Raw genomic sequence first — 25,590 nt, forward strand, 5'->3', positions numbered from 1 at the left:
TCTTTTTTAATGAATAAACCCCTTAACTGAATAACATTAAAACGGAAATAAAAAAAAAAATCGAAAGGGCGCTTACAACAATAGACATAAACTATTCAGCAAAGTTTCATGAGAACTGCTGAAAATGTTTTTGTGTTAATGTCCAAAAACTAGAAAATCCCCCCCCCCCCTTTTAATTAATAAAAATCCTTAACACGGAAATGTAAAATCTAAAATTGATAAAAATTGAAAGGGAGCTCATGTCAATAGATATAAACAATTCACCAAAATTCCTTGCAAATTTGTGAAAGGATTTTTGAGATATTATCAGAAAACTGGAAAAAACACCATTTTTATTGAATCAAACCCCATTACTCAGAAACTTAAAATCTAAAATTTACAAAAAAAACAATAGGGAGCTCACGTCAATAGATATAAACAATTTCCAAAAATTTTATGTTGGTTAAAGAATGTTTGAGTTAATGTCCGACATGTTGATGACGGACGAACAAGAATATACCAAATACATATCTAGATAATTACATAATTCTGAAAACCATGTTCATAGAAAATGGAATTCATTACAAAGGATTTTACCCGTAATAAGAAATACTGGATTTGTCAAGGACCCGACTTATTTTAATATTTCATTTACTGTTATCTGTTTTTGTCCATTTCAATTCCTTGTTATCTGTTATAAGCCAAATCAATTTGCTGTTTTGCTGTTATTGGGACCCCCCTTGCCCCCCCTCATATAAGTACTCATACTTTCCAAGGACTATACAAGAGTGGAACCACCTTCCAACAGTTACAACTGAAGCTCTGACAATAGAGGGGTTCCAGAGTGCACTAGCCAACAATAGTGCACCCAAGAGACCAACACCATAGACAGCAGCCAAGTGTACATAGTTTTAAATTGTATATATTCGGAACGTTTTATTTGTAAATAGTTACAGGAGAATTGCTGTCTCATTCTCCGTCTAGTGGACTTGTAACATTCTTTTAAGAATCCAGTCCTAAGCAAGGAAGAAGAAGAAGAAGATAGTAAAACAAAGTAACACAAGCTCTAGTGAGCTTTTCAAATCGACATTCATGATAATACATTACACACAAGCAAAATAAAATGCAAACAAACCACACATATTTAAAAGACATACATACATGTACATACATTACAGCAGGGAATAAAAACATCAAGCACATACATGACATAAGCAAATATAAATATCCTGATCATGCATATAAAATATAAAATCAATGCGAGTTAATTTTAGTCCAGGGAATGTATAGTTAGATTACTATACAAATCCTTGTTTAAGTATAAAAGCAGCAACAAAACCAAGCTAAGCTCAAATAATAAAGCACTAATTACATGCATTATATTGACATGAGCTGCCATTCCAGGTCTGCAATAGATTGGAAAAATTGAGTTAGAGAATTTTCCTGTCTTATGAGGTTTGGCAGCTAATTCCATAACTGTGCAGCACTATAATGAAATTTTAGCCCATATCTTGTAGTTTTAACTCTTGTTATTTCAGCTGTATCCTTAAATCTAAAATTATAATGTTAAGTTTTGATATTTATTAGGTCATGAAGATAAGTAGGACTTTTCTTGTTTACAATTTTAAATGATTCTATTCCAATGGTTCTAAGTCTGTGAATTTTAAAAGATGGAACTTTGGAAGTCAAAAGTAAATTTTCATAGCTGCTTAAAGTCTCCATATGTGAAGCGGAGATCGAGTTCTTTTCTGTATTTTTCAATTTTTTGCGTATTTTTTTCACTACAGAAATGCCAAATTACCGGCAAATAAAAACTTGGAAGCCGATGAAAGAGTAATAAGCTATTAGACGTCCCAACCTGTTTAGATATTTGCAAATACGTTTAAGAATGTTAAGTTGGTTTGAAGCTTTTTTACAAGTTTGTGAAATAGGTTTATCAAACTTTCGTTCAAAGTCTATCGTTACACTGCTGAAGGAGTTTAACATCTTTATCACATGAAATGTTATTGCTTTCTAAATCAAAATTTTATTTTTTTGTCTTATTCCCGAAACCATTACCTGAATGTCACATTAAGACAAATAGGTGGATAGAACCCTTAATTGTCAGGCGACAAACAGTCATGTCTGGCTACTCACTATTAGCGTCAAATTGGGTTTTTTTTAACCGTGATTCGTTAACTGAAAATATCCTTATTAAAATGATTACTGCATGTGATGGCTGTCAAAAAGTATACCAAAAATTTCAGAACATTGGAATAATGAGATTGGATTTTTTTAAACTGTAGTAATACCCCTCCCCCGAAAGATTTGCCACATGGCGTTTTACCCTGTCTGGTATACCCGCATCTGATAATATATACTATGTGCCAATATACAAATCTACATGTACAACCTACTGCAATATTACCCTCTGATATACATCCTGCCGATTTTATCCGATACATGAAATATTTGCCGTTGGACGTCAATCAACCAACAATCAATCAATCGAAATGTACTCAACATGATTGTCTATACGTATACTTCTTTTCGAGAGAAGGGACGACTATAGCAATTTGATTTCAATTCGATTTCAATTTATTTAAAGTTTTTGACAAAAAATAAATACTAGTAATCCCTTTGCTTGATGATTAACAACCCCCCATAATTGTGGGTTTATTTAGGGGAAGGAGTATAACTTAAGGTCTGAACTATGGAACAGTTTAGCCTAACCATCATATACACTCATAGTTAAGATGGTTTTTTTAATTAAACCGAATAGAGAAATTGTATTCTTATGAATGAATAGGTTACATTTTCAAGTTTTATTTTTATAATATAAGTTTTTTTAGCAGATTACCTCATAGCAATTAATATAACATTTTTTTTTCATATATCTCGCACCAGTTCACATATCGGTATACTGGGACCTGATAGTTTTCCCGGCAGTGTTGATTATAGAAATAGAAGATGTGGTATGATTGCTAATGAGACAACTCTCCAGAAGAGACCAAATGACACAGAAATTAACAGCTAAAGGTTACGTTCGGGTCTTCAACAAAGAGTCTATTTGAGAAATATTACAAAAGAGGCAGCAAAGATGTCGAAAAAAATTATACATATTGAACAGTTATTGAATACAGAAGAAATTGTTACAAAATCTTAAATTGCTACTGACTGTTGGAAGTAAGAAATTTTACGTCATCTGGTACCAAATGTATTAGTCCCAGACGTCGCCAGTAAAATTTGGTAAATGGATTATTTTTGGTAAGAAGTCCATAACTTTACACTTTAAGGATAACACTTATATCATATATGTAATCGTGTAAGCATCAGAAAGCCTTTCGATTAATAAAAGATAATCCCCCTTCTCCACATGAATGAACTGATCCATTAAGTATGATATCAGATAACATCGGGATGTGCCAATTGCTGCTGTATGTGAGTCAGCATCCTGATGATAACTTTCTCAGTAATATAGGATTTCATATATTTATTGTGTGTAATTTTCTAAAGCAATGTCTGTGATTATATACATGACTTCAACAACGACAAACAGAGACGTAAGTTCATTTATTTGTTTGCAATATGATTTTGATTTGAATGCATACACAATGAAATTATTTCGTTAAAAAGCTGAGTTTTCAGTTTTTCCACAGCACTTCATCTAAAATGGTTTCCATGGTTATCTGTTTTTCACACTCCTTATTAAATTATTGCAGGCTATCTATTTAATCGATTTGCAAAGGTCAATACAGTGTTATTATCGTTTGAGTTTTATATCTGTCGAAAAGATGTAAAGGATTACATGTATACATAATCCTAATTAACTAGATCTGAAAAAGGGGGGGGGGGGGCATTTACTGTTATCTTCATATTTGTTTTGAAATTTTGAGATACAATGGCATCCTAGCTAGTGAAAATATATACATTCTCCAAACATTTTGTCATTGCATGTGTTTATAATGCATTGCATATGCCCGATTTCATCACGCACCCCCTGCTTTTTAATCATCTTTTTGTTTCTGATTTGTCATACGAGACGTACAGAAGATTTCGTTAATTAGTCTGTTTATTAACTAGGAAATGAAAAATATTCACATGTGAATGCATTCATGATGAATCTGTATGTCATCTCACGCTGATATATAAGGGGTACATTGTAGGGAAATCTTATAATTCGCTTATTAAGCTCATTTATTATCCGTCTGATGTATAATTGTATAATCGTTTGGTAAAGTAAAACTATCAACTTTGAACTAACTGTAAACATGCAGCATTAATGTCAATTTTCTCACTATCCTAATACATGTTTTATGATGTATTAATTGCTTGAAGGATATGATTATTTTTTTACGAAAAATTGATACATAATATCGTTGATGTTCAGAACATATGTTCGACCTTGAACGATGTTGTATACAAAACTTTAAGATAAGTGTGCTTAAAATCTTGTAATTTAAAACGTATAAAACTAAATTAAGGATACTTTGATGTTAAAATTTGGTCAAACACATGTTTTACGCACATAATGTGTGTATTTTGTAAGGTTGAAAGACTAAATTTTATATCACGACCAGATAATTACACGAAAACTAGTTACCTATAGCTACCATGATTTATATACGGAAGAAAAATGTAGAGGATCACATATATTTATTCAAGTCGAAATACTTTGGAGTGGTTAGATTTTTATCAGTATTTCATATATTTTTTTATAATTCTTGTTCTTTAGTACATTTTCCGCTCTGTAAGAATGTTGGCACATGCACATCTTTCCGGTGTTAGGCTGACAAACCGCTTGACGAAAGTATTGCTAAATTATAGAACAAAATTAGGATCTATAGTATTCTACACAAATTGATCCGTTTTCCTTTTTTTCTAGTTTTAGCTCATCTGGCACGAAATTGAATTGTCGTCCGTCGCTAACTTTTACAAAAATTTTCTCCTCTGAAACTACTGGGCCAAATTTAACCAAACTTGGCCACAATCATCATTTGGGTATCTAGTTTGAAAAATGCGTCCGGAGAATATTTTAACATGAAAAATTATCAGCGATTTAAGTTCATCAAAAATGGATAATTATATTTTGGTCCACAATGTTGCAGTGTATAATGTTATGAATACACGTAGTACTAGGTGAGCGACGAAGACACAGGCTTTATAGAACATCTAGTTGGACGACTTTGGGCACTGTTTCAAAAATATATTGATGATTATATCTACCATAGATTGTCATTAGGTTTTATGGTGATAGTACAATGAATAAATTCGTTCATTATGATTTCTCGTTTAAGATATACCACAAGCAAAGCAGAATAAAACTTGTTCTTGAGGGAAAAGGAATAAAATACGAAGAAGTAGATCTATGTAAGGACAAGGAAAAGCGAGATTATATGAGAGAAAAAGCAGGAATTCCAGACTTACTGCCACCACAAATTTTCAATGGAGACACATACTGTGGGGTAATATAGTACTTAGATCAATATAAATACATCTATAGTTACTATTGAGTTCAAACTCTCGAAATAAACATTTTTGACGGAGCAACCAATAGGACTGTATTATAGTCTTGGTGTACATTTAAAAAATAAATATTATTACAACTGGATATTCTGTTTCGAAACAGGAAAACAAAAGTATGCAAAGATGTGATAACTAGGTGGTATTTTGTGATATGATATTAATAGCGTATTGATTAAAAACCTAAATCTTACTAAAATTACAACTCTGATTAACTGTCAGTTGACACTCTATACAGTACTTACAGAAGCCTGGTACACCAGCTATCTCGCATTCTAAATTAAAATGCTGATGTATCATATTCATATGCATATCATGCTCATTTTGTAGAGCTGATACGATACCATAAGTATTGTTCTGTGTGCCATCTGTATTTTCTAATTTAAGTCCGAAAAGGTTTTTTTAAATGCCAGCAATGGTAGAAAAAGTATTTTATTGTTTGAACAACTTTTTGTCGTTTTTGCTATTTGATTAAATATATTGGTGAAACTACTACCTTAGGTGCAATGGTGTTTAATGTTTCATATATACAATGGCGTATTTCTGGTACCTGCTTATCATTTCTAACCAAGACGTCTATGTATAATCTTTCCTTTTAGCCCCTGTCTGCAGTTATACAGTTAAAAATTGTTAACATTAGTATAAACATATTTTATTAATAAATTCCCCATGTATAATACTAGTGGTTACAAGCACATCTGAAATCAAGTAATTCATCAGACTGGATACGAAGACATGGGCAGTGGCGGCTTATATAAATCAATTCAAGATCTAAAACTTAATTACATTAACCATATTTACATGCTGATAGGTAGACAGATGTGTATTGAAGATATATTGAATACAATAACCTAAATATAGATCATTATTGATGATATTTAGATATGTCTATGTATAAACACAAATGAGTACGTGAAATTTTTTACTATGTCGGAGAATGACAAAAATATGATTTTAATACGTTTACTTTTAATATAACATCCAGTAAAAAGCGAGGAGAGATGAACAAGATTGTAATTCAACACTGTCTGTAAGGTCCAGTCTTTTGTTTCACTGTTAACGGAGATCAGTGTACTAACATGAGCATCACAACGGTGCCACATGTGGATCAGGATCTGCTTTCCCTTCCGGAGCTGAAGATCACCCGAAGTTTTAGTGGGTTCTTGTTGCTCAGTATTTTGTTTTCTATATGTTGTGTTTTGTGTACTATTGTTTATCTGGGTTTTTTTTTCTGGCATTGTCATTTTATTGTAGTGTACAAATATCAGACATATCATGTGAAATTCAGTATACATGTATTAAAAGTGTTTTGTCCGATATCAATCAGTTTGTCTATATGTGGTTACATAGATTTCGTATACTTCAAACATCTCCAGGATCGGATTCTGTCGTTTTTAGAGGAGGGGTTTTCAACCCAAAACTAAAGGGGGACCAAACCATATGTCCCAATTCAAAAATTTTGCTTGTCAAAAAAAGGGAGTTCTTACTCCCGGACCCCTTTTTGATCCGCCACTGCAGTTTTGACTAATCAAATGTTTACTTTTAGTCCTTATGATACCTCAAATAATTCAACTTGCTACATCCTCTATAGTTTATCGTCAGTGACCTGGTCGTAGTGTGTGGAATATAACGACTTGATCATTCTCGGGTTGTAGTTGTGATTAACATTCATTGATGCTTAATTTCTTATCTCGAAGATATTGCACTTACAAAGAAATGCAATTATCATAATGAGAAATGATAATCAAATCGTCATTCTGATTTGACTGTTCTTATACATGAGGTAAAATCAAACTCAAAGTAACAACCTTTATCTTTTTTGACTAAACATAAATACATTACAGAAATGCCTGAAGATATTACCCCTTACATTTCCTCAAAACATACACTACGTTACAGGCACAATGTGCATGTATATGCATGTGCATTGAATCATATATTTACATGACTCAGCTGTTGAAAAAGTAATTGCCTTCTGGTTATTTTGATATCAAGCGACTATGCAATTATATGCTTTAGTGTCGTTTTCGATGTATACGTCCTTCACACTTTTATTTCTCAGTTATTTTGTAATATCAGAATAGGATATCGTTTAAGAATAAAAGTGCATAATTATCATCTGAACCTCAAGTTTATACTGAACCAAAACAATCACTCAGACCACACTTAAAAATATGCTCAAACCCTACTCAAAGGTACAAGTAGAAATAGAAGGCAAAAAGAAATTTAAGTGTCAAATGCCGGTTATAAGTCTTCATGCCTATGTGTTAAGTAACTGTGTTATTTCAACCACAAGCTCCTTTTTATACTAATTGCCTTTAAAACTTAGCAGACGAAACAGTCGCACGTTGTATAATAGAGACATTCACAAGGATTTATTTCTGTTTTTTTTAAGCGATAATCGTTCATTAAAAGTTTAAGGCTGTAAAAACAAACATACAGTAACTCTAGATCTAATTCTAAAATATATTCTGTAATCAGTTGAAATACTCATGCATCACAAGTCACGATCGTTCAGTGGTTATCTAGTTCAAAAGACAATGAACAAGTGTATGTGCCAGCATGTCATAAATAAAGAGCCCAAAGGACTTGAATGACTTGAAGTCTGTATAGTCTTTATTTAAAAGACAAACAACAGTACACAAAACTTAGTATAAAAAGCATGAGCAACAAGACTCCCAGTAAAAACCGGGTTATCTTAGTGGCTTCAGAAGAGTAAGTAGACCCTGCTACACACGTGGCACCTGTCGTTTTGTTCGTGTTAGTACAAATTTGGTAATAAGTATCATTTGGTGAAGTCACATAATAGAAGAGGGGGGGCAAGGGGTTTAACTGTTATGCTGTTATGGGGCAATTTAATTCTTTGTTATCTGTTATTTTGAAAATATATTTGCTGTTAGCTGTTATTGTCTTATTCTTTGTTAGCTGTTATTGGGCTATTAGTTTTTTTGTTATCTGTTATTGTGATAATGTATTTGCTGTTAACTGTTATTGAAAATTGGAATGTTAGCATTAATTTTTTGACAGTCCATATTCGGTATAAATTGAAGATCATTAGACATTAGGGTCTACCACTACTAATATGTTTGTCCCGTATTCAGATAAGGATTCCATTAACATTTACCCATCACAGAAGTGAGGTCCAGGACAATTCAAGTATATCTTATGATTATCCTTTGTAATAAATTCTATTTTTTTATAAATGTGTATTTTGAATTATCTTAATTTTTTGTATGAGAATAATGTTCCTTGTTTCCCGTACGAACATATTAAATTAAAACAATTCTTAATATGACAAAAAGGAAAACATATGGCCAGGAATATCTGACAAGGATCTCAATTAAGGACTTGGTCCTAACATCCAGTTAACCTTTTTTTATAATATGGTACATAGACTCAGCTCTGTGATTCTTTTCAAAGCAGAACCAAATGCATTGTACAATGAAAGTTCCAACCATGTACTTGGGTCCGAAGCTGCACATAACTCATTACAAACAAAGATTTCTTTCGTTTTAAGCCATTTTTTCCCTACTAAACTATGTATCCTACTTACTAGTACACTTGGTACAATCAAAAACCTCAGCTGATAATAAATTGTTCAAATAAGGCCATTGAAAATAGTGGAATAAATTGCTTTTGGAGTGTCAAAATTCGTTCGAAGTACTTGATAAATTGCATGCTTATAATTGGTGCTTTTGATTTTGCTACCCTATATACCACTTTGCCTCATAGTCTTATTAAGAAAAATTCACACACCTCATTAAATGGTCATTTAGAAAAAGTCAGAATATTCAAACTCTTTTAGGTCATTTTTTTATTAGCAACAAAGGGAGCTTCAGTCAATATATATAAACAATATACCAACGTTTCATGAGAACTGCTGAAAGCATTTTTGAGTTATTTTTGAAAACTAGAAAATACCACCTTTTTCTAATGAATAAAATCCCTTAACTCAATAACATAAAATCTAAAATTAATAAAAATCGAAAGGGTGTTTACAACAATAGATATAAACATTTCAGCAAAGTTTCATGAGAACTGCTGAAAACATTTTTGTGTTAATGTCTGAAAACTGGAAAATCCCCCTTTTTAATTAATAAAACCCGTTAACTCGGAAAGGTAAAATCTAAATTTATAAAAATTGAAAGTGACCTCATGTTAATAGATATAAACAATTCACCAAAATTCCTTGCTTTGTGAAAGCATTTTTGAGATATTATCAGAAAACTGAAAAAAAACCACCAATTTTATTTAATAAAAACCCATTACCCAGAAACTTAAAATCTAAAATTTATAAAAACAAAAAGGGAGCTCACGTCAATAGATATAAACAATTTCTCAAAGTTTAATGCAAATTGGTTAAAGAGTTTTTGAGTTAATGTCCGACACGTTGACAACAGTCGGACAACAGTATACCATAAAACGTTCTGTAAACGAGCGTATAAAAAATATTATAATATATTGAGTAGTAATTTAAACTCATTCTAGATACATAAATTAATACTAAAAACATAGTCATAGAAAATGGAATGCATTACAAAGGATTATATCCGTAATAAGAAATACTGATTTTTCAAAGACCGAATTATTTTAATATTTCATTTACTGTTATCTGTTTTTGTCCATGTTAATTCCTTGTTATCTGTTATGAGGCAAATCAATTTGCTGTTTTGCTGTTATTGGGACCCCCTTGCCCCCCCTCATAGAAATTAGGATGGTGCAAACAACTATTATTACATCACAGTGGTATATTGTATACATCATAATTAAGCTAGTGTATTCAAGTTTTGTAATGCTGTCCGAATAACTGTAGACTTGTTTCTTCAATATTTTATTACTGTTTTAGGATTTCCAATCCTTTGATGATGCACTGGAAGCAGGAACGTTACAAGAATTTTTACTCCTGAAATGAGTGGATGGATGATTTTTTAAATGGTAAGCTTTTCTAAAGTAACATACGCAGAAGGCTAGTCTATAATTAGAACAATATCAGTAGCATCGTCTTAATGGAATTACTATTTACATTATATGCGATACGTCGTTCAAGACAATTTCTGTAGTTTAGTAAGAAAACAATAATGTTAACAATAGATCACAATAGGAAAAAATATAATTGAAAATCGCTTCTTTTTTAGTATATATAACTCCCTATAAAGACTGTTTATAAATGAATAAAAAGACAGTGATTTTAAAAATAACACGTGCTAGCTACTAAAATTCGTTGGTTTTTTTTCAACTTGCCGTTGATGCTTTCCCGAATTGAAAGTTAACTTGACAGGTCTTGATAATTATCTTTTTAAACATCTAATTGTTTTAAATATGTGTATGTCTCAACTATTAGGCTATTAAAATTATTCGGCATAAATCTAAAAATAAAAGTCTTCGATTTGTATGGTATTTTCATAAATGCGATCGTACAGTGTCTGAGTTCATCGTTGATAACTAATGGAAAAAGCAGCAATTATACCAATAAAGGGTGCACTTTTAATATAAAAGTTACTTTTAATAGCATTTTATTATTCAAATATAACTAATATGTTGGTACATCAATATGCACAATTTGTACAAGATATTGTTAAATCCAGATGATAACTTTCTATTTTCAGTGAATGATGCCTGTTATGTGCTAGAAGACGTATGCTGAAGAATGCAAGAACTACAAAGAAATGTTTCTACTTTTATATATAAAGTGCAATTCTATAAGAAAAAAATGCAATTCCGTGTCGTATTTGTTTTTAAAGATGTCATTTGCTTGTAGAACTGAATATGGACTTAACAATTTTGTATCGTGAAAATCTTATATCGAAATAAAATAACAGTTATTTTTTACTACCTATTTTACTTTTTTGTCTTCTCCGATAAGCTTATATAGTTCTAAATTCTGATGGTTAATGAGCAATGTAACTAAACTGTAAATGTTTGACGAAGTATAGTTTGCCGCGGATTTATTTAAGAGTTGGATCTCTTTCGACTCTCTAACAGACCTCAAATTAATGAATTTACTGATGTAATAGTTTAATCTAAGTGATAAAATTGATAATGGAAATTGGGAATGTGTCAAAGAGACAACAACCCGACCATAGAACAGACTACAGCAGATGGTCACCAATGGGTCTTCAATGTAGCAAGAAACTCTCCAGACCGGAGACGTCCTTCGGCTAGCCCCTAAACAAATATATATATACCGGTACTAGTTCAGTGATAATGGACGCCATACTAAACACCAAATTACACACAAGAAACTAAAATTAAAAATCATACAAGACTAACAAAGGTCAGAGGCTCCTAACTTGGGACAAAACACGGCTGGGTTAAACATGTTTTGTTTAGATCTCAACCCTCCCAAATTACCTCTAGCCAATGCAGAAAAGTAAAGGCATAACCATACGCACAGTAAAATTCAGTTCCAAAGAAGTCCGAGTCCGATGTCAGAAGAGGTAACAAAAGAAAATAATACATAAATAACAACAGACTACTAGTAGTTACTGACATGCCAGCTCTAGACCTCAATTAAACTGATTGAAAGATTATTTCTTCATCATATGAACATCAGGCACAATCCCTCCCGTTAGGGGTTCAGTATTATACCATCATAAAATATATAAGAAGAACATAACCCGTGTCATGCCAACAGCTGATTTGTGATAAAATTGTTTATTTTTAAATAAATGTGTTTAATTCCGATGCAAAGCCCCTATAATATATTTTATAGCAAACGGAAAAATAGATGCAAATCGTGTCAGTATCAAAGCCCTTATTCTGACTTGTAGCTTGCTTGATTGAGGATCTATCTCATTGTTGAAGGCTGCACGGTTTAAAACTCGGTGGGATGGTTATTTCATCCATCATATCAAATCCTCTTATTTTATACGTCCACATTTTTTTATTGAATCAAAAAAGACACAGGACAATTATACTTGAGTCTTATTAAAATATAGAACTCTGATTTCGTTATACTCCATATGAAGTATAACGAAATCAGAGCTCTATATATAATAATTAGACTGGACAGTATTAGTACTCCATTTAGTGTGTGTATATACAAACATGCATTACAAACCATGACGGGAAAACACAATTTACTAGAAATGCAACAACATAAGTTAAATTCAAAATCGCTTGTTTCCCTTTTTACAGTGAATAGAAATTCTTTATTGAAATATTTATTATGAAGATATGTTATGATTGTCAAGGAGACAAGTATTTAACCAAAGTCTAAATGAAGTGGATGTAAGCAATTATAGACAACCGAACGGCCTTCAACAATATGGGAAAATGCACCGTATATATTCGGCTATGAAAGGCTTTGACATAAACAATAAATATATAAACAATTTTAGTGAGAAAACTAACGGTTAATCTGTAAAAATGGGACCTTACGGGTTTAAATGTCAATGATTTTTATGGCAATGAAAAGAACTTATGCATTTAACTATCCTATATACTTGGTCCCAGATGCATCTAGTCAGACATTTCATTTAACGATATCAATATACATTTGTTGCTCAAAAGCTCAGCTTGGTCAATACAAAGCAGAGAAAAACAAGAATGTGTCCTAGTACACGGATACCGAACTCGCACTGTCATTTCATATGTTAAGTGGATTGTGACATTGGGGCCAAAACTATAATTTCGCAGTAAAATTAGAAAGATCATAATTATCATAGGGAACATGTGTACTAAGATTCAAGTTGATTGAACTTTAACTTTATCAAAAACCTAAAACTTTAATCTGAAGCGGGACAGAGGGACGGACGAACGGACGCACAGACAGAATAAAACAATAAATTGGGCATAAAAATGAAAATTGGTATAGATTGTTATCAGCAGCATGTCTACCTCTTAATTAGTCCAGAACAACCAACTCTACTTAAAGCTAGAATAATCATTCAAACAAGTTCTATAATAGTAGTCAGGGAATCTATCAAAGGGATAGACCGATAGGTTGCTGAACAACAAGTGGTCGCCTACCATATATATATATAGAGAGAGGGGGGCTAAGAGGAAACAATATTGGACGAGAATTGTGTGTTATTTACGAAGCCAATACAGCGAGGCCCTTCAAATGTTCCGAGTAAATAATGAGATAAGACAAGGTAATATTACAATATTTAGCGTAATATTTGTGTCAGGCACTACCTCATTGCTGTCTGCTTTGTCGACTGGTATTCACACAAAATGCTTTCCGATAACTTGAAGCCTATGTCTAATCCGGGAACTGCATATATTGATATATCAATATGTCATACCTTCTTATTTTCATATTAATTGAAATTAGTTATGTATATCGGATTTCTGTATTTATAATTTTATATCAATGTTAACAATAAAAAAATATCATATTTGGTTACTTGGTTTTCTAGTTTACAACCTATTGACGCTGAATGAGGTTGAGTAGACTGAATGAGAAGACATCATATGAGTGCCAATAAGACAACTCTCCATCCAGAAAAGTAAACAATTATGGGTCAAAGTATGGCCTTCAACACGGAGCATTGGCTCACACCGATCATCAGCAAGATATAAAGGGCAACAAAAGACTAGTGTAATACAATTTAAACAGGAAATTACCAACGGTCTAATATATATAAAAAAAACCGAGAAAAACAAATGAAGCACACCATCAAGCGACAACCAATGAACAAAACTGACTAATGATATTAGACTATTATAACATGACAAAAGGGATCATATCTAAAGTTTGACATTTTACAGTCTTATGTTGGATAAGGATTATTTGCTACACTGGCAACTGTTGATGCAATAGATTTATGATAATATACTACTTTAAAAACTGTGGTCATAAAGTGTCAGTTTCCTTATCCAATTGTGTGAATGGTGTTACAAATAAAGTTATAATTGGACGCATATTCCAGTTTCCTGTTTTCGGATCTTTTTAACGGATAAAAATGTTAGTTTCTTATTCAAAATAATAATTTTTGGTCATGGTCATGTAATTTTGTAAGTTTTCTATTCAATCGTGTTTGTTTATATATATCAACTATTCAAAACAAGTATGATACGGTTTTGCTATAAGAAATACAAAATGATGATTGGGGACAAGCCGATCGAATGGTAATGTGATAAAGGCCTCTTTCAATACAAGTCTTTATAATAGACTAGACAAAACATCAATTTGAGAATGTAATTGGGAAAAAAGCATACAATACTAACGAAGGCGTGCGCCAGAGGCCCCTGACTTAGAACAGGCGCAAAATGCAACAGGGTTAAACATGTTTGTTTGAGCCATCTAAAACCTCCAGCCAAATGTAGAGTAAAGAAACACATAACAACACGCACAGTAACTATTTAAACATCGTTTTAACTGAAGAAGTCCGAGTCTGATGTCAGAAAAGGTAACAAAAGAAACTTTGCAAAGTGACAATGATACATATATTAACAAAGGACTAACCAGCAGTCACTGACATGCCAGCTCCAGCTACACCTCAATTAAACAGATAGAAAAATTAGGTCTTTATCATGTGAAAATCAAGCACATTCCCTCTCGTTAGGGGTTTGGTATCATACCATCATAAAATATATGAGAAGAACATAATCCGTATCATACCAACAGCTGCTTTGTGATAAAATTTCAGTTTATTTCCTATGCAAATGTGAAACCCAATGAGTGAATCAATATTTTATACCAAAATATGTCATCCTAAATGACTTTCCAACAGTATTGTAAGTATATTCCTTATCAGGGGCGGATCCTGCCATTTAAAAACAGGGGGGGGGGGTCCCAACCCAGGACAAAGGGGGGTTTTAACTATATGTTCCCATTCAAATGCATTGATTGGCCAAAAAAAAAGGGGGGGTTCCAACCCCCGGAACCCCCTGGATCCGCCAATGCTTATGGATATACGGTATAATATATACATATCTATTTCTAGAATAAATCTGTTTCATGATAGGTTTGGTTGAGAATATGAAGTGAAATATATTAGTCTGTTTATGGTGTTAAAAAGCGTAAGCTATAACAGAGAGCAAATGAAAATAAGTGAGTCTGATCAAGGATTTGTATAGCGTCGCTTTACAAATTCTTGGTCTGATCCGTAAAGATCCTATACTCAGAAACGTTCACATATTCGGACATGTTCGGTTGTTTCCGCCTTTTTACGTCTTTTTTCGATGGAAAATCGGAATACGCTTACATTTCCGTCTTTGGTCTTAATATTATTCACACCGGAAGTTGACGTTGACTGACAACATGGGAGCCAGCATTCAGGAACAAATTTTACAGTACGCAAATATATTGACTGACAATGTCCAGAAACAGGATCCAACTACCATAGGCATCATAGTAGCAATCTTAGTTGTTTTGCTTACAATAGGTAACACATGATATTTTATTTCACCCAAGTTAATGTTGCAATCGCGTGAAGAAATGTGGCCATATGTTTTATCCAGATTTATATGCGGTGCAGGAGCTATAATTTACATTAATAATCAAGAAGAAAAATTAAAAAGACCTGTCTCTAACAAAGGATCAATCTTGCTAGCTGAACTTATAGCAATGAAAATTGTACTCGATTACACAGAATCTTTTTCAAAACAGCAAATTGATACTTTATTTTCGGACAGTCAGACCGCATAATTTAGGTATCTTAACTCTTAATTGGAAAAGTGACAGCTATCATCAAACCATTAACGAAATCAAAGGGAAGATAAAAAATTTAAATGAACATGGAATTTTAATAAACTTAAACTGGACACCAGGACATGCCAACATAAAAGGAAACGATGAGGCAGACTCCCTAGCAAAAGAAGCTGCTAAAGAAGCAGAATCACTAGCAGTTGATGACATAGTGTATACAAAACAAGATGTAAAAAAAGCAGCTAGAAATTCTGTTACAAAAAAATGGCAACGCAGATGGGAAAACAGTAATGCTGGCTGTCATTATTTCAGATTTCATCCTGAAGTTAAAAATAAAGTAAAAAAAGACTACCCGTCAAAAAAATGTACAACATAATCAACAGTTTATGAACAGGTTATTCTAAATTAAATGCATACCAATTTATAATAAACCAGCACATCAACTCGGAAACCTGTGATCACTGCAAAGAAAAAGAAAATGTACAACACTACCTTTTTGAATGTGACCTGTAATCAGATGCCAGAGACAAATTATTTCATCAAATATACTTCATAACAGGACAAATTCCAACAGATTTAGACGATTTATTAACAATCAATTTGCCAAATGCAGAAAATATCAGTCAACTATTAGCGGAGTACATAGAGGAAACAAACAGTTTAAGTGGATAATTTAATTTAATACAAATTTCTTTTAATTTTTAATATTTTTTAATTTTTCATGCCATTCCAATAACCTAATTAACCTTTTTTTTTTTCTTCAAGTGATACATTTATATAGTTCTATAATATTTTTAAAGAGCCACCTACAATATCTAAGTACAAAGGAGAAACTACATTAGTGAAATTAATTTTACAAGAGAGGGTAATTCACAAGAGAGATTACTCTGTCATCACGACAAAGATTGAAGATTGAAGATTTATATACATAATGTAGTTTACAGTGGCGGATCCTGAAATTTTCATTAGTGGGGCTCACTGACTGCCTAAGAGGGTGCCCGCTCAAGTCACACTTTATTGATTCCCTATAATATGAGGCAGGCATAATGCATGCACATTACCTGTAAATGGGGACAAACAGAAATACAGTAACCTTTCCGATTTTGGTTCTATTGTTAGGGATTTTAGTTGTGACGTTACTTATGTTATGACTCATATGCAATGTAAACAAAGAAATGCTATCATCATGTAACGTTTTTTCATATCAAGGAATAATTAAAAATGAAATTGGTTTTGCGTTCATTCCTATTTTATACTAGACTGATAAATATATATTTTACTCAAAGTTTCATACAAACCAGACCGGTAAAAGGAAGAACATTGTAGATTTTTGCGCAGATGCAGGAATTAAAAAACATGACATCAAAAAAATTGAACGATTTTGTTGTTTTTGTCGATCCTTGCAACTTAAGTCGAAAAAGCGAGACATAGCGATCCTACATTCAGTCGGCGTCGTTGTCGGCCACAAATATTCACTCTGTGGATAAAGTTTTTCGAATTTTAATAACTTTCTTATACAGTTATACTATTTTGGATTTGTACCAAACTTGTACAGAAGCTCGTTCATGATCAAAATCTAGTATCTAGAAGGAAATTTTGTTAAAATTTTGTCCTTGTGTATACATCTGTTTTTTTACTTGTAAATGGACTTACATGTAGTTTTCAGTTAAAGTTTTTTAAAACATTAATTAGATTCATAAACTATCCTGAATTTTTACCCAACTTGGACAGAAGCTTCTTACAATCGATATTTTTATTGGTTTTTTTCCTCATTTTTGTTGAGCCTGCGATTAACAGCAAAAGTAGACTAGACACTGGGTTTTGTGGAACCCTTGCAAATTTTCTTAATTACTATTCTACATTTGTGTACATATCTATTTTATAACCTACATCATAATAAATGAACTCTAATTTTGAACAAAAAATTCTCATAATTTTTTAATGATACTGTATAATTTGACTTCTGGGAACACAGGATTCAACTTCAGTTTATCATCAGTCCGATATGTCCTGTCTACATGGTCTAGTTGAAGGACAAGGAATAAAATAAGAGATTATCCTTATAGATACTTTAACCCCTTAAGTAAAAATTGAGTCATAAAATAAGTAAATAAAACTATGTGAAGTACCTTCTTCAAACAATTACATTTTGTAGTTGTTATAACAGTATTTAGCTTGGATGACGTGTACAGCCATTTTACCACATGTTTTCATTAGCCATACTAATAATACCTTCATTATTTAAGTCCATTGTTGCCAAATGCTACAAAATGCATTCAGCTGTTATTTCTGTTAAAAGGTGAAATGACGAGTATTGTCTCATTAAGGAAAAAGTCTGAGAAACCTGAAGCAAATTTAACAAGATAGCAGAATTCAAACAATTGTATTTCTTAATTTCTAATTGCCACAATTATTATTGTTTTGCAAAATGTGAAATGGCCACCATTTTAAACCCTATCCTAAGTTCTTTACTGGTTATATATGACATGTATTAGGGCTGCCAACTCAGAAAATTACTCCTCATTCAGATTTCAAAAGGAATTATTATGGATCATAACATTAACTACTGACAAATATGGCCTTGTTTATAACTCTTTACTACAGTCTCACAAGTGCACCAGCAGCCGTAAGTTTTAAGACATTGCTCAATTTCCTGGATATACATGTATGTACATATAAATTTTAATGCATTTTGAAGTGACCACTTCCTCTTAATAAAATGAAGAAAAAAAACCAGAAAAAATTAACCCCTTTAACTTTAGTTAAATGATATATTCCTTATTTTCTGGTAGATTTTTATAAAGAAATATGGTTGAGTTGATCTAGACTGTTTTTATCACTACCACAAATCACAAATTTTGTCTATATCTGTAAGATTTGAAAACAAGTTTCTTGTGACAAAAAGTCAGTATACATGTACTCAAAGATGTATTTTATGATATGAAAAAATATTAATTTGATAAAAATTGTCAATTAAAGTTGATTCAGATAAGTAAATGAGGAAACTTGTTGGGGTGTGTGTACTGCATATGTCAAGGAGGAAGGAAGTACTTGCAACCTTCATAATCGATTAATAGTCTTGTTTGCCAATTCATGTACATGTAATTGACCCGATAATCAGAGATCAATTTTTTAGTTGTCTCCCTTAGCAGGGACACATTTTCATTGAGAAAAGAGAGCTAGTAGAAAGAGCAAATTATTGTGCGCATAATGAGTGTAACCCTTAAAGTTTTTCAAATCACCGTATTAAATATAATTAAATTGATTTTTGATAAACTAAAATATTTTTATATCAGAATTTTTTTTTTCAAATTGATTAAAATTATCACTTTCAACTGATCATACTTTACGCATACTAAAACCAATTTTGTTTGGAATAGTACAGATCTAGGATGAACAAAGGAAAGCAATTTTTTTAAATGACTGTGTATAATAACAATCAAATAGGCAATTAGCAAATGAACTACAATGTATTGAAAAAGTTTACTTTCTAAGTCAGGAATAGTATCTTTAGTATGTCAATTACTGGTTTGTAGTGCTCTACCCCTTCATACCAGTAGATATACTACATGTAACTATAAAAAATAAGTAGAGATTCACTGTCTTAAGGGAGCTACCATTTGATTTTTATGGGGAAGCTAGGATGAAATTTGAAAAAAATAGGCAGGACAGGAGTTTTGAGTAAAAAAAAAGGCAGAATGTGACACTTGCAAAAAAAAAATGTCAGGACGACAATTTAGGTAAAAAAAGTCAGGATAAACTAAAAGAAAAAAGGTAGGACCGATTAGAGTGAAAAATAAAAAGGCAGGACAGAGATTACAGCTAAAAAAAATGCAGGACAAAATTTGTCATCCTAGTCCCCCCCCCCCCCCCCCATAAAAATTAAATGGTAGCTCCCTAATGTTATATCATTTTTTCCCCCAAATACTGAATGAGAACATTATTTTTTAATGCGATTTTGTATTTAAAAAACAAATTGCAACACTCCTCCAATATTAACATTTTTAGTACATGTATGCCTATTACAATGTACAGCATGGGCTTTTCATGATTTTATGTGGTTATCTTCTGCACCTTGAAATCCAGGTACAAAAAATGTATGGTTGGTATGAATTTAAAAATTTGAACAAAATCCTGAAATATTGTTAAACCTTCATGTAAAATAATTTACTTTTTATTTTCAGTACTCCTTGTCTGTAGAGGAAAATCCAATAAGAGAAGTGGTGTGTTGGTGCTGGGAATATGTGAATCAGGGAAAACTCTGTTGTATACCAGGGTAGGTACAAAACATATAAACAACACACTCAACATACAGACCTTATTGGATCCAAATCTAACCATGCATCACAAACTCTTGTGTTAGATTTATAAGTTACATATAAGTTGGTTGGATGTAAAGAATTTTTGGTCACCATTCACTACAGCTATGTAGTTATAAATACAAACATTCCTCTTGGTTTTTTTGAAACTCATTACAGCTATGTAGTTTTGAAGTTTCAACAATTTTTTGAGCGTCCTTATAGAATGCAACAAGAACTAATTTCTAAATGTCAAAAGTATTCTACTTTATTATGTGAAATTAATTAGAGAGGTGGCAAAGTGGTACATTTGTAAAGATGCTTTTATAATTGTACTAAAATGTACATATTGTGAACATTAATACATGTACATTGCAATTGTATGTCCATGTTTTACTGTGACTGTTTTTTGTTTTGTAGCTTGTTCATCAGAATTACACAGACACCTTTAGCTCAATAGCCAGTAATTCTGGAAGTTACCAAGTTCAAGGAAAGGTACTGTTGATACAAAATAGTTCTGCTTTATTTAATGACCCAATAGGTAATTAAAGGGAGGTAAACTACTGCAGATATGTGTCTTAGAGTTGCATGACCATATTGCAAGCATTTAAGAAATTCCTTTAGTGTTTGTAAAGGTCAAGTTGAAAGAAACATTAATTGTGATTTGTAAGATTTCAATGTACATGTACATACAGCACAGTCAAATTTAAAGTTTGTTATACAAAATGAGTGACTTACATGACTTAATAGCTGCTATACTTTTGTAAATATAAATTAGTTATGATTTAATATTAATACCATTAAAATGTCACAAGGGATATATATAAATTATGCATCAAACCTGTCAGAAAAATTTGTACAATGTATCAAGGATCCGGAAATTTTTTCACCTAATTTCGGTCATTTTCATACAACTTAAAAGTTGATACCCCTTTTCAAAAGATGATTGCCAAAATCACATTACTGCATGAGACTCATTATGAGTATGCTCATACTCGATCGTCATGTTCGTAGCATCAACAAACTTGTTTCACTGTTGCATCGCATTTACTTCATGATTTGTCCTACCATTTTCCAAAAATCGATCAAGGGCAATTAAGGGAAGGCAGCAGTTTAAAAATAAAATGATTTTAATGACTCAAAACGATAATATTCTCAGTTTAGCTTACGTTTCTTTCGATTCTGAAGTCAAAATTCAAACCGGATGCACTGCGACAATACTAAAACGAACAATTCCGGACTCATTTCCGGGATTAGTTTTGTTTATCCAAATCACAGGAAATCATCGGCTTTTTAATATTTTATCTTTAATAGTGTAAGAATATCAATTAAAGTAGTTGCACTGGCTTTATTTAGGATGAAATTATTTAAAATTTACGATTAATTGTCTAAATCTGTGGAAGAGAATTTCAAGCATGCGTATTACATAGTAAACAAAGCACGTGTGTTAGAAGTAAAAAAAAAAAAAATTCTACAAAATTAAACCAAGTTTTAATTTGATTTTAAATCATAATTGACAATTGTCTGACTTGTTGAGTAATTAAATATTGAAGCCAGTTGGTATGGAATTTTTATTTCTTTATAATAATAGTTTGGAGCTTGTGATTAATTGCCAGGTGTGAATTACAATGAATTAAAAACACAGGTAAAGAGATTAATTAGCAATCATTAGCCAATAGCTCCCCGAGGCATTAATATAGTTATTAGGAGGGCCCTCAGGATTATAACACTTTATTGGAGTGGCAGTTTAATTACAGGAAGTCATTAACTTAACAAAAATATGTTCAAAATGGCGATTTTGAAAGTCGATCTCAACGAAATGACCGAAATTATTAATGTAGGAAAATAAAATTTGACCTAAATCCCAATTAAAAGTTTAGGACATTATAGTTTCAGTTTAGGACATGACTGGCAAATATGACCGTTTCCGGACCCTTGCAATGTATATGATAGTGCAAAAAAGGATTTCTTCAACTCTAAATATGTAAATGATAATTAATTGAAAACATGCATGTATGCCTTTACATTTACTATACCCAACTCCAAATGAGGGTTGTATATACTGGTTACCCTCTGTCATTCTTGTCAATCCATAATGTAACACATTTTTGTTGTATTTTAAACAACAACTACAAAGTTGAGCTTGTTGATATAAGGTACCAATGTGTCATATTAATATCTTATTCTATACATTGTACTTTGAAAGGAACCATATTCAGATCCTAATTTTTGCAGTATAAATGTATTTTATTCACATGGATGAATGTTTAAGAAAAATAATTTAAAGACACTAAAAATCAGGGCTTTTTGATATTTGGTCATTTATGGTTAAAAGTTAAGTAGCTCACAGTTTATAATAAATGATGAAAAGTAGCACTGGCCACAGTATAATCTCACATATTAGTTTAGAGGAAAGAAAAGTTGAAATTTATTATAATTAAGTTCTATTAATTACTGTATTGAGTTATTTGTTTCTCGTACTGTCAGAATCAAAGCTATTGTTATAAAAACACTTGTATATCAAATTTTACCAGACATTTCACTTTTTTATTTGCAGAATAAAAGTTTAAGGATAATTGATATACCAGGTCATGAAAGATTAAGACAGACCATGCTAAACCAGTACAAAAGCTTAGCAAGGTAAAGTATAAGCCATAAGTAAACTTTTACCAGATATCATGTGACTTTTATCAGAGTTTTGATTGATGAAATTTTGTATTAAATTTTACCTTTTACAAAGAGACTGTCTACTGTTAAAACCTGTTATATTTTGATAAGTCAAATATTTGTTTTCGAATTTGAAATATCCAACAAAAGAATTTAAATATGAAAATAAGAAGATGTGGTATGCTTTCCATTGAGACAACTCTCCATCAGAGACCAAATGACATATCACTTAACAACCGAAAATAACCATAGACCTTCAACAATGAGGAAAACCTATACTTCATAATTATCTATAAAAAGCACTGAAATGACAAATATAAAACAATTCAATCAAGAAAACTAATGGCTGATTTATGTTAAAAAACAATAAATGAAAAACAAATATGATATACAGCATTAAACGATAAGTTGAACCACTGAAGTACAGGCTCCTGACTTGAAACAGACACATACAGAATGTGACAGGATTAAAAAGGTTAAGTGTGTGTCTTTGAACTGTTTGTTTATGTAGTTATGTAATATATTAAGGTTAAAAACCCAGGTTGAAAATTTTCAATTTATTCCAATGGTCAGCATATGTACAATTTTGCTTATTTGTTTCCAGGGGTATAATATTTATGATTGACAGTTCAACCTTACAGAAAGAAATTAAAGACGTTGCCGAGTAAGTTAATATTGAAAAATAAATGTTTGAAATCTGTCAGTAAAGATGAAAATAGAGTAAACACTAGTATGACAATTACTCTTTAAATCGATAGCAAAATGAAAAGGAAGAGGTAATTTTGTAACAGTAACATGCAAAAATCATTGCAAATTTAACCTTAAGGAATTTTTGTTACAGTAACCATATTGATAAAAAAAAAATTCTATTTTCACATATTTAAGATCAGAACTAGAAATTTGTTTTTCTTTTTGTCTTATTAGAAAAGTGAATAAAAAATCACTTAAAAAAATTTAAAATAATAAAAATCATATTTGTTCGACAATTTCTATTGGCATATCCTTGATCAAATAGATAACAAAATTAATTGAATGTATTATAAAATGAAGTTGTATTTGGTGAAAACTTTAAAACAACAAAGCTCTATTGAATTGAATTTTTTGTGAAATATAAAGTTGAGATTTTCTTTGATGGAACAATTGGAAGTGATCAACTGATGTCATTTATTACTACCTCAGACATGTTGTAAAAAATATTTTATATTTTATTTTTAGTTTTCTATACACAGCACTTAGTGACAGCGTTATATCATACAATATCCCACCTGTATTGATAGCATGTAATAAGCAGGACCTTTTAACGTCTAAAGGAGCTGAGGTCATTAGGTCACAATTAGAAAAGGAAATGTAAGTACCTGTGTTGCTTATGTGTTACATCTTTTAACACTGAATCACCAATAAAAAGTTTATTTGATTGATTTAAATAGGTGGGGAATTTTAATAGTCAGATAAGCTACTGGTTGAGGATTTGTCCTGAATTGAATAGCCAACTCAGTACCTGGCATATTTGTGTTGACATGACAAGTCAATGAATTTTCAATTTTTGTAAAGTTATTGTTAATTTAAGATTTGGCCATGGTCTTCTAACTGATTAAAATCAAGCACCACTGATGAGTCTAATTAAGATTAAATGCTCATCTCAGGAACCAAATTATATTGGATTCCCAATTTGTATTACTCCATGAACATGTAACAATTATTCTCCTACTAATCCCTATTTTTGCATAATTTAGCTCCCATGTGTACAAGTGCTATTTAAAAAGAAAGATTACAAAATCACAACTACTTAGATAGTCAGATGTCAGAGCAATCTCACACTTGCCAAAACCACTTACAATATCACAAACGATATAGAAGAAGTTATTTATTTGACGATCAAACAAATGATTCCTATATTTTTGATATTTTAGGAACACATTGAGAGTAACAAGGTCAGCCTCATTGCAGCAGATCGAAAGTTCGGGAAACAACAATACATTTCTTGGTAAACGTAACAAGGATTTCAGTTTTGATGATTTGAAACCAATGAAAGTTGACTTTGTAGAATGTAGCTTGAAGGGTAAAAATGCTGAAAGTAAACCAGAAATGAAGGACCTTGAAGATTGGTTGATAAAAATAGCTTAAGATTTGATTGGTTATTCAAAAATTCATGAATGCAAGTTTTGTATACCTGACAAATCAAATGTGTGTTTAAAACCAAGTTTGTTTTATAGAAGAACTGTTAAGGATATACATGTTGTGTTTGTAGTTTAAATGGATAGTGTTTGTTAAAATGTACTTAAGTACCACTTGTTAATCAATGCTCATATATTTAGCATGTTTAGAGTATTCTTAAAATATAGAGATCAATCATTATCATTTATTTTATGACAACCAAAGGCATTAAGAGTAATTGATTGAATTTTGTAGAAGTTTTCAAGTCATTCAATTTGTACAAACTTTAGTTTTTTTTAAAGACAGTCAGAATTTGTAAGGGAAGATACTCAAATTGTCAATTGTGTATATTTTGTTTGGTGCTGGAAGGAGAAATAAATTCTGAAATTGGAA

General features: G+C 31.6%; 2 protein-coding genes across 2 annotated transcripts; both read left to right on the plus strand.

The window, feature by feature from the left end:
- Nucleotides 1-3,361: 3,361 nt before the first annotated feature.
- Nucleotides 3,362-11,310, plus strand: LOC139501274 (SH3 domain-binding glutamic acid-rich-like protein 3). The gene is made up of 4 exons (XM_071290309.1): nucleotides 3,362-3,521; nucleotides 5,256-5,423; nucleotides 10,328-10,416; nucleotides 11,088-11,310. Exons 1-3 carry the CDS (start codon nucleotides 3,477-3,479, stop codon nucleotides 10,391-10,393), a joined length of 279 nt encoding a protein of 92 aa, XP_071146410.1. The 5' UTR covers nucleotides 3,362-3,476; the 3' UTR covers nucleotides 10,394-10,416; nucleotides 11,088-11,310.
- Nucleotides 11,311-15,646: 4,336 nt separating this feature from the next.
- LOC139501557 (signal recognition particle receptor subunit beta-like) lies at nucleotides 15,647-25,590 on the plus strand. The gene is made up of 7 exons (XM_071290674.1): nucleotides 15,647-15,815; nucleotides 20,263-20,354; nucleotides 20,797-20,871; nucleotides 22,934-23,016; nucleotides 23,648-23,707; nucleotides 24,259-24,390; nucleotides 24,954-25,590. Exons 1-7 carry the CDS (start codon nucleotides 15,692-15,694, stop codon nucleotides 25,165-25,167), a joined length of 780 nt encoding a protein of 259 aa, XP_071146775.1. The 5' UTR covers nucleotides 15,647-15,691; the 3' UTR covers nucleotides 25,168-25,590.

This window comes from Mytilus edulis, chromosome 13, assembly GCF_963676685.1.
Source record: "Mytilus edulis chromosome 13, xbMytEdul2.2, whole genome shotgun sequence".
NCBI lineage: Eukaryota > Metazoa > Mollusca > Bivalvia > Mytilida > Mytilidae > Mytilus > Mytilus edulis.

What these genes read in the sequence shown, in the direction of transcription:
- LOC139501274 (XM_071290309.1), top strand. Translation starts at nt 3,477, where the DNA reads ATGTCTGTGATTATATACATGACTTCAACAACGACAAACAGAGAC. An exon ending in CAACAACGACAAACAGAGAC is followed by an intron (nt 3,522 to 5,255) that starts GTAAGTTCATTT and finishes TTCTCGTTTAAG; the next exon opens with ATATACCACAAGCAAAGCAG. An exon ending in ATGGAGACACATACTGTGGG is followed by an intron (nt 5,424 to 10,327) that starts GTAATATAGTAC and finishes TTACTGTTTTAG; the next exon opens with GATTTCCAATCCTTTGATGA.
- LOC139501557 (XM_071290674.1), top strand. Translation starts at nt 15,692, where the DNA reads ATGGGAGCCAGCATTCAGGAACAAATTTTACAGTACGCAAATATATTG. An exon ending in AGTTGTTTTGCTTACAATAG is followed by an intron (nt 15,816 to 20,262) that starts GTAACACATGAT and finishes TTTTATTTTCAG; the next exon opens with TACTCCTTGTCTGTAGAGGA. An exon ending in GAAATTAAAGACGTTGCCGA is followed by an intron (nt 23,708 to 24,258) that starts GTAAGTTAATAT and finishes TTTTATTTTTAG; the next exon opens with TTTTCTATACACAGCACTTA.